Source organism: Hemibagrus wyckioides, linkage group LG12 (genome assembly GCF_019097595.1).
Source record: "Hemibagrus wyckioides isolate EC202008001 linkage group LG12, SWU_Hwy_1.0, whole genome shotgun sequence".
Taxonomy (NCBI): Eukaryota; Metazoa; Chordata; class Actinopteri; order Siluriformes; family Bagridae; genus Hemibagrus; species Hemibagrus wyckioides.
In genome coordinates, this window is record NC_080721.1 from 13607701 (window position 1) to 13626022 (window position 18322).

Genomic DNA, 18322 nt, shown 5'->3' on the forward strand with positions numbered 1-18322 from the left:
TACACACACACACCATGTGACTAAAATACACACCCATACACACACCACGTGATTAAAATACACACCTATACACACACACCATTTGACTAAAATACACACCTATACACACACACACCACATGACTAAAATACACACCTATACACACACTCACACCACATGATTAAAATACACACCTATACACACACACACACACACACACACCACGTGACTAAAATACACACCTATACACACACACACACACCATGTGACTAAAATACACACCTATACACACACACACACACACACCAAATGATTAAAATACACACCTATACACACACTCACACCACATGACTAAAATACACACCTATACACACACTCACACCACATGACTAAAATACACACCTATACACACTCACACCAAATGATTAAAATACACACCTATACACACACACACCAAATAATTAAAATACACATCTATACACACACTCACACCACATGATTAAAATACACACCTATACACACACACACACCACATGACTAAAATACACATCTATACACACACTCACACCACATGATTAAAATACACACCTATACACACACACACCACGTGACTAAAATACACACCTATACACACACACACCAAATGATTAAAATACACACCTATACACACACTCACACCACATGACTAAAATAGACACCTATACACACACACACCACGTAACTAAAATGCACACCTATACACACACACACACACCACGTGACTAAAAGACACAGCTATACACACACACACACACACACCACGTAACTAAAATACACACCTATACACACACACACACACCACGTGACTAAAAGACACACCTATACACACACACACACACACACCCCACATGACTAAAATACACACCTATACACACTCACACACCACTTGACTAAAATACACACCTATACACACTCTCACACACCACGTGACTAAAATACATGCCTATACACATACACACACACCACATGACTAAAATACACACCTGTAAACACACACTCACACACATCCACCATATGACTAAAATACACACCTATACACACACACACACACCATGTGACTAAAATACACACCTATACACACACACACACACCACGTGACTAAAATACACACCTATACACACACACACACCACATGACTAAAATACACACCTATACACACACTCACACCACGTGACTAAAATACACACCTATACACACACACCACGTGACTAAAATACACACCTATACACACACACACACCATTTGACTAAAATACACACCTATACACACACTCACACCACGTGACTAAAATACACACCTATACACACACACCACATGATTAAAATACACACCAATACACACACACACACCATTTGACTAAAATACACACCTATACACACACACACACACCATGTGACTAAAATACACACCTATACACACACACACACCACTTGACTAAAATACACACCAATACACACACACACCATGTGACTAAAATACACACCTATACACACACACCATTTGACTAAAATACACACCTATACACACACACCATTTGACTAAAATACACACCTATACACACACACCATTTGACTAAAATACACACCTATACACACACACACCACATGATTAAAATACACACCTATACACACACACACACACACACACCACGTGACTAAAATACACACCTATACACACACACACACACCATGTGACTAAAATACACACCTATACACACACACACCAAATGATTAAAATACACACCTATACACACACTCACACCACATGACTAAAATACACACCTATACACACACACACCAAATAATTAAAATACACATCTATACACACACACACACCACATGATTAAAATACACACCTATACACACACACACCAAATGATTAAAATACACACCTATACACACACTCACACCACATGACTAAAATAGACACCTATACACACACACCACGTAACTAAAATACACACCTATACACACACACACACACCACTTGACTAAAAGACACACCTATACACACACACACACACACACACACCACGTAACTAAAATACACACCTATACACACACACACACACCACGTGACTAAAAGACACACCTATACACACACACACACACACCACATGACTAAAATACACACCTATACACACTCTCACACACCACTTGACTAAAATACACACTCTCACACACCACATGACTAAAATACACGCCTATACACATACACACACACCACATGACTAAAATACACACCTGTAAACACACACTCACACACATCCACCATATGACTAAAATACACACCTATACACACACACACACACCATGTGACTAAAATACACACCTATACACACACACACACACCACGTGACTATACACATACACACACACCACATGACTAAAATACACACCTGTAAACACACACTCACACACATCCACCATATGACTAAAATACACACCTATACACACACACACACACCATGTGACTAAAATACACACCTATACACACACACACACACACACCACGTGACTAAAATACACACCTATACACACACACACACACCACGTGACTAAAATACACACCTATACACACACACACACACCACGTGACTAAAATACACACCTATACACACACACACACACCACGTGACTAAAATACACACCTATACACACACACACACACACAACGTGACTAAAATACACACCTATACACACTCAATAAAAACCTGTCAGAAAACACAACAATCTTATTATTCAGATAAAAGTCTAACTTTTAATTTTTAATGTTAACACAGTTGATAAAAGTCGCTAACAAATGTATGTTGTGTTAAAAAGGAGGCCCACTGTCTCTGATTCTGAAAACCCCTGACATATAGGACCCTTTAGAATATTATTCCATACCCAAGACCTACAAAAGCCTTAAATGAAATAACCCTAAAGATGGATCTAAATAAAATCTAATCTGTTAAAGCACTAAGACATTACAGTCTGAACATCATGACTTTCTATTATTCCACTAATGCAGTATTTAAGTTAAAATCCAGACATGACTTACGTGAACAATGGACCAGAACAGACTCCATCATTCAGCTGTTCTGTCTATTGATAAAGGAATTCTCAGCACTAGAAATACTAGTATGGTAACTGACCGTTTTACTCAAGTCCAGTCTCGGAGATACTCTCTGATGATTCCACCCTCAAAGAAATAGGATAGAAAAGTCACCAAGAGCATGAAGTAGACAAGATACAAGCAGCAGGAGAGATGAGAGAATGAGAGAGGAGAGAACAATAAGAGAAGAGAAGAGAGACTGTAAAAAATAAATAAATAAATAAATAAATAAATAAAGAATAATACATACAGTAGTGTCAGTATAAATGAGGAATGAAATAAGAGGTGTATAATATAGATTATTGTAAAATAATAATAATAAAGGATCTACACGACACTGCTTCACACACAAGCTGTAAAAGAGATAATATTACATGGTATACCTGTGAGAGAGAAAATGTCATGAATTTAATGAACTCCTTTTATAGTAGCAAGACTCTGAAATGATGGGAGGAGTCAGAAAAAAGAGTGAATGAAATTTTCTAAAGTTACATACTGTTTGTGTTCATTTGTGTTTATTATTAAACAATTTTACATAAAAATGCTTTTACAAAACGTCTTTGTTAACAGGAGATAATAAATCCTCATGATATTCTGAATTTAAATAAATATTGTACAGAGGGATCTGTTGAGGATCTGTTGATGAAGAGTGTGTTATTGTGTGTCTGCAGGTTGTGTGGTTGTGATTTGTCAGATGAAGACTGTTCTGCTCTGACTTCAGCTCTGAGATCAAACCCCTCACACCTGAGAGACCTGAATCTGTCTGGGAATAATCTAGGAGACTCAGGAGTGAAGAGTCTCTCTGCTCTACTGGAGAATCCTCTCTGTAAACTGGAGACACTGAGGTAAGATCATCTCTCTGAGAGTCACATGACCTGCTCCTCACTAAGACACTTTCTCTAATCGTGAGACTGAAGCAGGGGTTTTAGGTTCATCATCAATGACCTGAGGAAGATGATTGTTTATTTTTTCTGCACACTGATAATTGGTCACTGAGTCTTTGGGTCAGATGTACGTATGTTAGATCCACTTCATAAAATGTGACTTGATGCAACTGCAGTGTTTCTGAAATTACAATGAAATTTACTAAAACATGTTTACATTAGATTAACTGTAACTAATCACAGAGACTACACCTGGAACACAGACTATAAATGCTATATAAATGCTCTGTGTTTGAGTTACAGGGTTTAAATGCAGCAGTGAAATTCTTTAAAGTGAGAATTTGTTCTGTTAGAAAGTACTCATTCAGTTAGTCTGTCTCTAGTGATTCTGAACCGGGTTGCCAGATCTGCCAGATCAGAATCAGGAATGGACAAACAGTATCACACCCATGCAGTTTTCCTTTTCACTAAGGCCATAAAATTGTCTCATATTATTACACATTTTGTCATAAATATAGAATCTGAAATCCTGTGTCTAAACATTAAGGTCATTAATACTGTTTATGATGAGTGTTTTTAAAAATGAATCCCTTTGCATTGTAAAGCATCTGTTATTGAGATCTGATTAGAAAGACAATGCAGAGGTGAAGCAGGAAGGAGATAAAAATCATCTTTAAAGTAAATATTAAACCTGGATGAAGGTCTGTTGATGAAGAGTGTGTTATTGTGTGTCTGCAGGTTGTGGGATTGTGATTTCTCAGATGAAGGCTGTGCTGCTCTGACTTCAGCTCTGAGATCAAACCCCTCACACCTGAGATATCTATATCTGTCTGATAATAATCTAGGAGACTCAGGAGTGAAGAGTCTCTCTGCTCTAAAGAGGGATAATCACAATCTACAGACAGTGAAGTGAGTAATGATCTGTTTTAGATAAATTCTGAATTGAATTAAAAGTCTGATAGCATTATTATGTTTATTAGCATTAGTTTATACATTTCCATAAATATCAGATTAATGTGTTACAATTTCACTATATTCTGTTTAATCAGACATTTTCTAACAATTTGCTTTAATGCTGTTTGGTGTGGACTTAAATTTCATGTGAAAGTAGAAGACAGAGAAACTGAGACTACAAAATATCCAAACTGAATGCATGAGCGTGACTATAAATGAACACCTCACCTGCCGGTATCACCCTGCTATCTCTTTATTCTGTGCTTCCACACTGTGTCTTCTCTCATTCCTGTAAAATTCACTTCAGGTTGTTCTTTAAGTCTTCTTCTTCTTCTTTCGGCTTTTCCCTTCAGGGAAATCTCTCTCCACCTATCTCTATCTTCTGCATCCTCAACACTTGCACCCACTAGCTTCATATCCTCATGTATTACATCCATATACCTCCTCTTTGGCCTTCCTCTTTGCCTCCATCCTGGCAGTTCCGTGTCCAACATTCTCCTACCAATATAGTCACTGTCCCTCCTCTGGACATGTCCAAACCATCTTAATCTGGCCTCGCTAACTTTGTCCCCCAAACGTCCAACATGAGTTGCCCTCTGATGTACTCATCGCTAATCTTGTCCAACCTTGTCACTCCCAAAGAGAACCTCAACATCTTCAGCTCTGCTACCTCCAGCTCTGACTCCTGTCTCTGTCTCAGTGATACTGTCTCTAAACCATACAGCATGGCCGGTCTCACCACTGTCCTGTACACCTTCCCCTTGATTCTCGCTGACATTTTTCTATCACACAGAACTCCTGACAAGTTTCTCCACCCATTCCAACCTGCCTGCACTCGCTTCTTTACCTCTTTCCCACACTCTCCATTACTCTGGACTGTTGACCCCAAGAACTTAAACTCCTGTACCCTCTTCACCTCTTCACCCTGTAATCTTACTGTTCCACTTCCCTCCCTGTCATTCACACACATGTACTCAGTCTTACTACCACTGACTTTCATACCTCTTCTCTCCAGCACAAACCTCCACCTCTCCAGATTTTCCTCCACCTGCTCCCTGCTCTCACTACAGATCACAATGTCATCTGCAAACATCATTGTCCAAGGAGAGTCCTGTCTGACCTCCTCTGACAACTGGTCCATCACCATAGCAAACAGGAAGGGGCTCAGAGCTGATCCCTGATGCAGTCCCACCTCCACTTTGAACTCCTCTGTCTGCCCTACAGCACACCTCACCACTGTCCTGCTCCTCTCATACATGTCCTGTACCACTCTGACCTACTTCTCTGCTACTCCTGACTTCCTCATACAGTACCACAGCTCTTCTCTTGGCACCCTGTCATACGCTTTCTCCAAGTCTACAAACACACAGTGCAATTCTCTGACCATCCCTATACTTCTCCATCAACATTCTCAGAGCAAAAATTGCATCTGTTGTGCTCTTTCTGGGCATGAAGCCATACTGCTGCTCACAAATTTCCACTACCTTCCTTAACCTAGCTTCCACTACTCTTTCCCATAGCTTCATTGTATGGCTCATCAACTTTATCCCCCTATAGTTGCTGCACGTCACCCTTATTCTTAAAGGTCGGCATTAACACACTTCTTCTCCATTCCTCAGGCATCTTCTCAGTCTCTAAAACCCTGTTAAACAGACTAGTTAAAAATTCCACTGCCACCTCTCCTAGACACTTCCAGACCTCCACCGGGTTGTCATCAGGACCAACTGCCTTTCCACTTTTCATCCTCTTCAAAGCCTTCCTGACTTCATCCTTTCTAATCTTATCTACTTTCTGTTCCACAGAGTTCACCCCCTCAACTCTTTTTTTCCCCTCTCATTTTCCTCATTCATCAGCTCTTCAATGTACTCTTTCCATCTCCTCCATACACTCTCCTCACTTGTGAGCACCTTTCCATCTCTATCCTTAATAACTCTAACTTGCCATGCATCCTTCCCATCTCGATCCCTCTGCCTAGCTAACCTGTACAAGTCCTTCTCTCCTTCTCTAGTGTCTAACCTAGTGTACAACTCATCATACGCCTTCTGCTTGGCCTTAGACACCTCCCTCTTCACTCTGCGCTGTAACTCCTTGTATTCCTGTCTATTCTCTTCAGTCCTGTCCATGTCCCACTTCTTCTTGGCTAACCTCTTACTCTGAATACTATCCTGAACTTCCTCATTCCACCACCAAGTCTCATCTTCCAGATGACACACCCAGCACCTTTCTTCTTGTCTCCCTGATCACTTACAAATACAAATATATAAATAAAAAGAACTTTATTACTTCCAAAAAAGGTATACAACCTAAAACAAAATAATAATAGTAATAATAATAATAATAATAATAATAATACCTACATATTGCTTTGATGTTGTGCAACTTAACTTGGATGTTTCGGTCTAACTACAGCTCAAGCAGGACATAAGCTTTTACTCTCTTCCTGGAAGACTTTGTGGTTTTTGTAAGAGGCAAAAATTAGTGGACAGGAAGGAAACTTGGAACAAGAACAAGAGTCCATACACATCAAATTTCTTAACACATTTTTCTGTAACATGAAATTAAAAGCATCTTGATTTGTCAATAAAAGTAATAGTACTGCCTAATACAATTATTTTAAAAATAAAGACTTTACATGTCACTGTTCATTAAGAGAACAAATTGTATAGATTGTATTTGTAAAATTGTTGTGATTGTATGTAAGTCACTAAAATACTATCTGTAATGTTGTACAGTAAATTTCAGAAAAGGAGATCAGACTCATCAGCAGTCAGCTATGTCTCCATGAAGAGTGAAGAGTCTATGAATATTCCTTTGAACTTTAAAAATGCTGATTCCTCACCTTTATACAGGTAACATTTCACAGTTCTAATTAAAGTCAAGGTTAATGGCTGTTCTACACAGTTATAAGCAGCTATTTTAATTTATATTATAGTTACTTGCCCCTCCCTGAACCGCCACCTTATTGTGGTGGAGGGGTTTGAGTACCCGAATGAGCCTAGGAGCCATGTTGTCGGGGGCCAAGTGTCCCTGGTAGGGTCTCCCAAGGCAAACGGGTCCTAGGTGATGGGTCAGACTAAGAGCGGTTCAAATCCCCCTTATGAAGAAAAAGAAAACAAGGACCGTTACGTCGCCCGGATTGGCATTACCGGGGCCCCAACCTGGAGCCAGGCCTGGGGCTGGGGCACGCAGGCGAGCGCCTGGTGGCCGAGTATTCGCCTATGGGACTCGGCCGGGCATAGCCCAAAAGAGCGACATAGGCCCGTCTTCCCGTAGGCCCACCACCCGCAGGAAGGAGCATAAGGGGCTGGTGCGATGTGTTTTGGGTAGCAGTCATGGGCAGGGGCCTAGACGACCCAAACCCTGGTTAAAGAATCTGGCTCTTGGGACATGGAATGTCACTTCACTGGGGGGAAGGAGCCTGAGCTGGTGGGGGAGGCTGAGCGGTACCGGCTAGAGATAGTCGGGCTCGCCTCCACGCACAGCCTGGGCTCTGGAACCCAACTCCTTGAGAGAGGTTGGACCCTCTACTACTCTGGAGTACCTCATGGTGAGAGGCGGCGGGCTGGGGTGGGCTTGTTTATAGCCCCCGAGCTCAGCCGCCATGTGTTGGAGTTTTCCCCAGTAAACGAGAGGGTGGTTTCTCTGCGCCTTCGGGTGGGGGATAGGGGCCTCACTGTTGTTTCGGCTTACGGGCCGAACAGCAGTGTGGAGTACCCAACCTTCTTGGAGATGGTGCTGGAAGGTGCCCCGACTGGGGACTCCATAGTTATGCTGGGGGACTTTAACGCCCATGTGGGTAACGACAGTGTTACCGGGAGGAACGGCCCCCCTGATCTGAACTCGAGTGGTGTCCGGGAGAGTTTTGACAAGATTCCGAGGGAGGTTGGGGACATTGAGTCTGAGTGGACCATGTTCTCCTCCTCCATTGTTGATGCAGCTACCAGGAGCTGTGGCTGTAAGGCCTCTGGTGCCTGTCGTGGCGGCAATCCCCGAACCCAGTGGTGGACACTGGAAGTAAGGGATGCTGTCAAGCTGAAGAAAGAGTCCTATCGAGCCTGCTTGGCTCGTGGGACTCCGGAGGCAGCTGATGAGTACCGGCAGGCCAAGCGAGCTGCAGCCCGGGTGGTTGTGGAAGCAAAAACTCGGGTCTGGGAGGAGTTCGGGGAGGCCATGGAGAAGGACTATCGGTCGGCCTCGGGGAAATTCTGGCAGACCGTCCGGCGCCTCAGAAAGGGGTAAGCAGCTCTCTGCCAGCACTGTGTATGGTGCTGGCGGAGAGCTGCTGACCTTGACTGGGGATATTGTCGGAAGGTGGAAGGAATACTTCGAGGATCTCCTCAATCCTACTGACACTTTCCGTAGAGGAAGCAGAGGATGAGGACTCAGAGGTAGATTCATCCATTACCCAAGCTGAAGTCACGGAGGTAGTCCAGCAGCTCCTTGGTGGCAAGGCGCCGGGAGTCGATGAGATTCGCCCTGAGTACCTTAAGTCTCTGGATGTTGTGGGGCTGTCTTGGCTGACACCTCTGGACTGGGCGACCGGGGTGGTGGTCCCTCTTTTCAAAGAAGGGGGATCAGAGGGTGTGTTCCAACTATAGGGGGATCGCACTCATCAGCCTCCCAGGGAAAGTCTATTCCAGGGTATTGGAGAGGAGAGTCTGTCCTTTAGTCGAACCACGGATTCAAGAGGAACAATGCGGGTTTCGTCCTAGTCGTGGGACACTGGACCAGCTCTATACCCTTCACAGGGTGCTTGAGGGTTCATGGGAGTTTGCCCAACCAGTCCACATGTGTTTTGTGGACTTGGAGAAGGCATTCGACCGTGTCCCTCGTGGCATCCTGTGGGAGGTGCTCTGGGAGTATGGGGTCCGTGGCCCTCTGTTAAGGGCTGTTTGGTCTCTGTATGACCAGAGCAGGAGCTTGGTTCGCATTTTCGGCTGTAATTCAGATCTGTTCCCAGTGCATGTTGGACTCCGGCAGGGCTGTCCTTTGTCACCGGTTCTGTTCATTATTTTTATGGACAGAATTTCTAGGCGCAGCCAGGTGGTGGAGGGAGTCCGGTTTGGGGACCATAGGATTTCGTCTCTGCTTTTTGCAGATGACGTTGTCCTGTTGGCTCCTTCGAGCCAGGACTTACAGCGTGCGCTGGGGCAGGTCGCAGCCGAGTGCGAAGCGGCTGGGATGAGTATCAGCACCTCCAAATCCGTGGCCATGGTTCTCAACCAGAAAAAGGTGGTTTGTCCCCTCCAGGTTGGAGGGGTTTTCCTTCCTCAAGTGGAGGAGTTTAAGTATCTCGGGGTTTTGTTTACAAGTGAGGGAAGGATGGAGCGCGAGATTGACAGGCGGATTCGTGCAGTGGCAGCAGCAATGCGGTCCATGTACTGGTCTGTTGTGGTGAAGAAGGAGCTGAGCCGAAAGGCGAAGCTTTCGATTTACCAGTCAATCTACGTTCCTACTCTTACTTATGGTCGTGAGCTTTGGGTCCTGACTGAAAGGACAAGATCCCGGATACAGGCGGCCAAAATGAGTTTTCTTCACAAGGTGGCGGGGCATCCCCTTAGAGATAAGGTAAGGAGCTCTGTCACCCGGGAGGAACTCGGAGTAGAGCCGCTGCTCCTCCACATTGAAAGGGGCCAGTTGAGGTGGCTTGGGCATCTGTTTTGGATGCCTCCTGGACGTCTCCCAGGGGAGGTGTTCCGGGTATGCCCAAATGGGAAGAGACCCCGGGGAAGACCCAGGACTCGCTGGAGGTACTATGTCTCTCGGCTGACCTGGGAACGCCTTGGAATTCCCCCGGAAGAGCTGGAGGAAGTGGCTAGGGAGAAGAAAGTCTTGGCATCCCTGCTTAGACTGCTGCCCCCGCGACCCGGCTACGGATAAGTGGGAGACAATGAATGAATGAATGATATAGTTACTTGGTCTATAGTGAAGCTGCAATACTTTCAGTACATGCTTTAGATGAAATAGTGTAAATATTTACGAAGGTAATGTCTTAAATTCTGAACTTATAAATGTTAATATAAGCAAAAGACTATAGAAGAGGTATGAAAGGTAATGAAACTGTTACTACTACTTATTATTATTGTTATTATTATTATTACAGGTTATCAGAGTTTGTAACATATTGTAAGTGTATTTAGGGCCCAAGCACTAACAGTGCGAAGCTGCACATTGACTACTCTAAAGTATATCCAATTTTCATTTCTATAGTGTTGTCCCTTGAGAACATATAATAAAATGGTTGCAGAAATGTGAGGGGTTTACTCACTTTTGTGAGATACTATAGATTAGAGGGAGAATCATTGTCCCATTGAACATCACTGGACATTACAATGATCTGTTTCATTACACCCAAACTGTCACTTCTATCCTTGTATAGTTTAGGGAGAGGCAGTTTTCTTTTTGCCATCAGTGTACATTGCTTTTATCAGTTTCATTAGACCCAAATTGTCACTTTTGTCCTTTTGTATTTCCCTGTTAAGTGCATGTACCCACTGTGCCCACTTTGTCTGGTGCGCCTGGGTGGCGATGGCACCATTGCTTGGGCCCGATCATCGTTGCTTGCAACTATAGTTTTAAAAAAAATCATCTGGGCAATTTTGGGGGTCTTAACATGCTCAAAAACTAATGAAAATCAGCAGGCAGGTTGGACTCTGCGGCCATTAGGAAGTCACCTTGGCTCGGCCCTGGGCATGGCACACACCCGTCACAGCGCCCCCTGGAACATCTTGCTGCATAGCTGATACACACTTGCACGTATCCATGTACAACTTGGTACACACCTAGATCTCATTGAGCTGAACAACTTTCATACTGCATGTAATTAAGTCTAATCCACAGGAAGTCAGTTATTTTGAGTTGTTTGCAAAACGCACCCAATGGAATTTGAAATATTCCTCCTAGGGAATTGATACAACCGCCACCAAACCCAGGCTAAAATGATCTCAAGACATTGATATAACCGCCACCAAACCCAGGCTAATATGATCTCAAGACATTGATACAACCGCCACCAAACCCAGGCTAATATGATCTCAAGACATTGATACAACTGCCACCAAACCCAGGCTAATATGATCTCAAGACATTGATACAACCGCCACCAAACCCAGGCTAATATGATCTCAAGACGTTGATACAACCACCACCAAACCCAGGCTAATATGATCTCAAGACGTTGATACAACCACCACCAAACCCAGGCTAATATGATCTCAAGACATTGATAATGCAAAATTGATGAGGGATTTTTGATATCTCAAACGGTTCAGCCGTGAGGAGCCCTTAAATTTATGGTGAATAAAACAAAACAGGAAGTGTTCTGTGTACATTAAGTGATCTACATGAAACCTTAGGATTATGTTAAGAGTGGAAAGCTGATCACACTGATATGACAACTGTGAGTCTCGGTCATAGCACCACCAACTGGCAGCAGGAAGTGTGTCACTTTTTGAAATCTAATATTTTGTCCCTTACTTTCATCTGATTTGGTTCAAAATCAGTCAGAATAATGTCAAGACATGGCTGATGTGAAACAGTGAAGGAATTTTTGATACCTTGAATCGTGTTACTGTGGCGAGGATATACATGAGAACATAATAGAAGAAAATGAATCTTCTCATATCTTACGAGTGGAAAAGCCTAATATTCCAAAATATTTCACATAGAGAGTGCAAATATTTATGAGAAAGGCCAGTGTGGCTGGTCACCGGGCGTGGCACAGGGCTGTCACAGCGCCCCCGGAACTTTGTCAGAAATATAGCTGCACAGCTCATATTCACTTGCATGTATATGCATGAAACCCGGTATATATTTAGATCTCATTGAGCTAAATGACGTTCATCCACTTGTCATAGGATCTGCTTAACAGAAAGTCAGTTATTTTGGGATGTTTGAAAAACGCACCCACTGAAATTTGATATACTCCTCTTAGGGGATTTATATACAATATGATCTGAAGACATTGAGGATCTAAATTTGTATAGGGATTCTTGATATCTCAAACAGTTCAGCCGTGAGGAGCCCTTAAACTTATGGCGAATAAAAGGAAACAGGAAGTGGCTAATAACTTTGGTGTATATTGAGTGATGTACATCAAACCTCAACTTTATGTTAAGAGAAGAAAGATGATCACAGGAACATGACTACTCAGAGTGTCAGTCATAGCGCCATCAGCTGGCAGCAGGAAGTGTGTCACTTTTAGAAATCTAATGTTTTGTCCCTTCCTTTTATGTGATTTGGTTGAAAATCAGTCAGAATAATGTCAGGACATGGCTGATGTGAAACTATGAAGGAATTTGTGATATTTTGAATGATGTTCCTATGGTGAGGACATAATAGAAGAAAATTAATGTTCTCATATCTTAATAGTGGAAAGTCCTAATGAGAACAGAGTCAGCCAAAAAATGTATATACACTTCAGGAAAAGAAAAATAGTATGATGTATATTATATTAGTATAATATTAATAATATTGTCATAGTATCATCATATATATCAATCTATAATGTATAGCAATAAATTTAGTAATAAAATATTTATACAAATTCTTCTTTCCCTGGAATGTTTATACATTTTTCTGGGTGACTCTATATATACAGTATCTCACAAAAGTGAGTACACCCCTAACATTTTTGTAAATATTTTATTATATCTTTTCCTGTATAACAGTGTAAATTTACTGTCCCCTCAAAATAACTCAACACACAGTCATTTATGTCTAAACCGTTGGCAACAAAAGTGACTACACCCCAAAGTGGAAATGTCCAAATTGGGCTCAATTAGCCGTTTACCCTCCCCGGTGTCATGTGACTTGTTAGTGTTACAAGGTCTCAGGTGTGAATGGGGAGCAGGTGTGTTAAATTTGGTGTTATTGCTCTCACACTCTCTCATACTGGTCACTGGAAGTTTAACATGGCACCTCATGGCAAAGAACTCTATCAGGATCTGAAAAAAAGTATTGTTGCTCTACATAAAGATGGCCTAGGCTAAAAGAAGATCGCCAAGACCTTGAAACTGAGCTGCAGCACGGTGGGCAAGACCATACAGCAGTCTTACAGGACAGGTTCCACTCAGAACAGGCCTCGCCATGGTCCACCAAAGAAGTTGAGTGCTCGTACTCAGCGTCATATCCAGAGGTTGTCTTTGGGAAATAGACATATGAGTGCTGCCAGCATTGCTGCAGAGGTTGAAGGGGTGGGGGGTCAGCCTGTCAGTATTCAGACCATACGCCGCAGATTGCATCAAATTGGTCTGCATGGCTGTCGTCCACTGAGCTCAATTCACTGAGCTCCTGAGAGCGACCCATTCTTTCACAAATGTTTGTAAAAACAGTCTGCATGCCTAGGTGCTTGATTTTATACACCTGTGGCCATGGAAGTGATTGGAACACCTGATTCTGATTATTTGGATGGGTGAGCGAATACTTTTGGCAATATAGTGTATATATATATATATATATGAACTGCTGTAGTGATATAGTTTAGAGGAAGAGTCATTGTTCCTTTTGACATCACTGGACATTGCTATGATCAGTTTCATTACACCAAAACTGTCTATATAGTTGAGAGAGAGTCAGTTTTCTTTTTGCCATCAGTGTACATTGCTGTGATCACTTTCATTAGACCCAAATTGTTACTTTTGTTGCTTGGGCCCGATCATCGTTGCTTGCAACTATATTTTGTCTCGTGCTTGCAAATTTTTTCAGCAAGATTAAGAAATGTCATAAACCCCATTCTATGTGTACATTATTTTTGTAAGATCATTCAGAGACCATTCACTAGGGCTGCAGCTATTGATTATTTTACTAATCGAATATTCTACCAATTATTCCATCGATTAATCGAGTAATCGGTTTAGAACTACTTTTTCTTTATTAAAGAGGAATACTAAATATGCAAGAGAAAAAAGACAGGTCTCTTAAAATGAACAACTAAGTTGTTTCCTATTTAGAAAAATGAAAATAAAATCTAAACCTATTTAGTGCATTTAATTGACATTCAAAATGCAAATACAAATATATAAATAAAAAAACTTTATTACTTCCAAAAAAGGTAAACATAGTACAACCTAAAACAAAATAATAATAATAATAATAATAATAATAATACCTAAACATTGCATTGATGTTGTTCAACTTAACTTTGACGTTTCAGTCTAACTACAGCTCAAGCAGGACATAATCCTTTACTGTCTTCCTGGAAGACTTTGTGGTTTTTGTAAGAGGCAAAAATTAGTGGACAGGAAGGAAACTTGGAACAAGAACAAGAGTCCATACACATCAAATTTCTTAACACATTTTTCTGTAACATGAAATTAAAAGCATCTTGATTTGTCAATAAAAGTAATAGTACTGCCTAATAAAATTATTTTAAAAATAAAGACTTTACATGTCACTGTTCATTAAGAGAACAAATTGTATAGATTGTATTTGTAAAATGATTGTGAGTGTACTTAAGTTACTAAAATACTGTCTTAAAATACTGTCTGTAATGTTGTACAGTAAACTTCAGAAAGAGAGATCAGACTCACCAGCAGTCAGCTATGTCTCCATGAAGAGTAAAGAGTCTATGAAGCTTCCTTTGACCTTTAAAACTGCTGATTCCTCACCTTTATACAGGTAACATCTCACAGTTCTAGTTAAAGTCAAGGTTAATGTCTGTGCTACACAGTTATAAGCAGCTATTTTAATTTATATTATAGTTACTTGGTCTACAGTGATGCTGCAATACTTTCAGTAAATGCTTTAGATGAAATAGTGTAAATATTTATGAAGGTAATGTCTTAAATTCTAAACTTATAAATGTTAATATAAGCAAAAGACTAAAGAAAAGGTATGAAAGGTAATGAAACTACTACGACTACCACTACTACTACTACTTATTATTATTATTATTATTATTATTATTACAGGTTATCAGAGTTTGTAACATACTGTAAGTGTATTTTGTCTTGTGCTTGCAATTTTTTTCAGCAAGACTAAGAAATGTCATAAACCCCATTCTATGTGTACATTATTTTTGTAAGATCATTCAGAGACCATTCACTAGGGCTGCAGCTATCGATTATTTTACTGATCGAATATTCTACCAATTATTCCATCGATTAATCGAGTAATCAGATAAGAGGTTTTTTTTCTTTATTAAAGACGAATACTAAATATTCAAGAGAAAAAAGACAGGACTCTTAAAATGAAGAACTAAAGCCCAGTTCACACTACAGGATTTTAAGCCCGATTTGCAAATTAACGAGCTCGCCGACAGATCGGTCTGTGATCGTGGGAAAATCAGCGGGTGATCAGCGCTCGGCAATCTTTGTGTGTGATCTACTCAACGACGCATCAAAGAGGCTCTCTGACACCTCTCAGACAAAATCCAGATATCTGGCATGTTAAATATCTGGGACGGTCGGCCGACTCGACATCACGTGGTGTCAGTTGTAGCTACGACCTCCAGCCAATGAGAGAGCAAGTCAACAGAGTTGAGGTCACCGGAAGAAAAGCAGCAGCAGCAACATGGCTTCAAAAATAGTGTGGACACAACATTTATTTTAATAAATTAACATTTATTTAGAGCGAGACTCCTGCCAACATCCATTTTCAAAACAAACCTCTACCAAAAGTCTCGCGTCATTTCCGGATCCACCTGTCACGTGTGTTTTCGTGACAAAACGTGGTTTGGGAATGGCGTTGAGTGACGAGTTGTTGTCAGATGGTGTGGTGTGAGACCCCCTCTTGTGGATCATTTACGAAGCATCGCGTAGTGTGAACACCACAAGGACAAAAAGACGTCAGTCAAGTGACAGTGAAGTCATGTAGTCTGAACAGCAAAGCGATCTGCTGACGGTTAAAGTCTTGTAGTGTGACCAGGCCTTAAGTTGTTTCCTATTTAGAAAAATGAAAATAAAATCTAAACCTATTTAGTGGATTTAATTGACATTCAAAATGCAAATACAAATATATTAATAAAAAAACTCTTACTTCCAAAAAAGGTAAACAGTACAACCTAAAACAAAATAATAATAATACCTAAACATTGCATTTATATTCTGCAACTTAACATTGAGGTTTCAGTCTAACTACAGCTCAAGCAGGACATAAGCCTTTACTCTCTTCCTGGAAGACTTTTTGTTTTTTCTAAGAGGCAAAAATGGACAGGAAGGAAACTTGGAACAAGAACAAGAGTCCATACACATCAAATTTCTTAACACATTTATCTGTAACATGAAATTAGAGTTCTTTGGAGAATAAACCCTCTTAATTGTCTCTATACATACTGGTGTGTGTGTGTGTGTGTGTGTGACAGAGAGTGAGGCTATCAAAATGAATGACGCTTAGCTTTCACAAAACTTAGCTAAATTAGGGACATCATAACGAGCCACCATACTGATTTACGGTCTTAAACAGTCACTACATGTAGCCACAATCCACATACATTTATACTGGCCTTAATTTCAACTTGCAATCATGTTGTTTTAAGCTAAGTGTGAATATTCATATTGATTTAAGGACTATGGACTAACTAATTTGCCTCGATGATTTTTTGTATTCGAATTTCTTGAGTTCCTCAAGGAATCGTTTCAGCCCTACCATTCACAGAACCTTACTTTTGTTCAGTTGTCTTCAAACGTTTCTTATGAACAGAAATAAATTTGCATGTAGCACGTGTGAGCAATAATCTTTTATTTTAAGATATTCCAACCTTGAGTGGCCCATATTAATTGACACAAGCCTTCACAAAGTTGTGAAGTTACAGATATTCATGTACATTATGAATACCAAAGTGAAGCTGCTAAACCTGCATTTAATAATTAAATGATTAATGCTATAACACATTTGTTCAAGCTGATTAGATGGATCCTCCTTTAAACTTTAATAATAGAGACTTCTCACCTGTACACAGGTAACATCCCATAGTTCATGTATTATTGATGTACTCCTGTTGTGTTACACCCCTAATGACCACATACTGTCCCCTCTGAAAGTATCAGAACTCCAAGGCCAGTTCTTTTGTTTTTGCTCTAAATTAAAGACATTTGAATTTGATCAAAAGATAAATATGTGATGATATATCAACATTTCAGCTTTTATCTTCTGAAATTTACATCATAAAATAATTGGAAAAACTCCTAGAGAACATGAAAAATATTTGTGATGTTGAATTTAGCACTGTGTTCTCTAAATATGAATGCAGTTACTACTGTTATTGTAGTAAAATTAGATCTACAGCATGTTTAGTGTACAGTATTAAAGTGATTAAAGTCTTTAACAGATACAATGTTTGTTCTCAGTGTTCTACAGGAGGAACAAAAGAGAAGAGAAAAGAACATCATGACATTTACAGGGTAAGATCAAACCAGTAACATGACTGTGAC

The 18322-nt window shown here is 40.8% G+C and overlaps 1 protein-coding gene across 10 annotated transcripts in view; it reads left to right on the forward strand.

Moving 5' to 3' along the window:
- Nucleotides 1–18322, forward strand: part of LOC131362393 (uncharacterized) — a 50629-nt gene that overhangs the window by 13690 nt on the left and 18617 nt on the right. For 5 of the 10 annotated variants that reach the window (XM_058404319.1, XM_058404321.1, XM_058404325.1 and 2 more), the window contains 5 exons: nt 3786–3959; nt 4737–4907; nt 7685–7801; nt 15453–15569; nt 18239–18292. In XM_058404319.1, the coding sequence (XP_058260302.1) occupies nt 3786–3959; nt 4737–4907; nt 7685–7801; nt 15453–15569; nt 18239–18292 (633 nt within the window). The remainder of the gene's footprint in view (nt 1–3785; nt 3960–4736; nt 4908–7684; nt 7802–15452; nt 15570–18238; nt 18293–18322) is intronic. The other 5 variants (XM_058404324.1, XM_058404327.1, XM_058404323.1 and 2 more) reach the window with 4 other exon arrangements.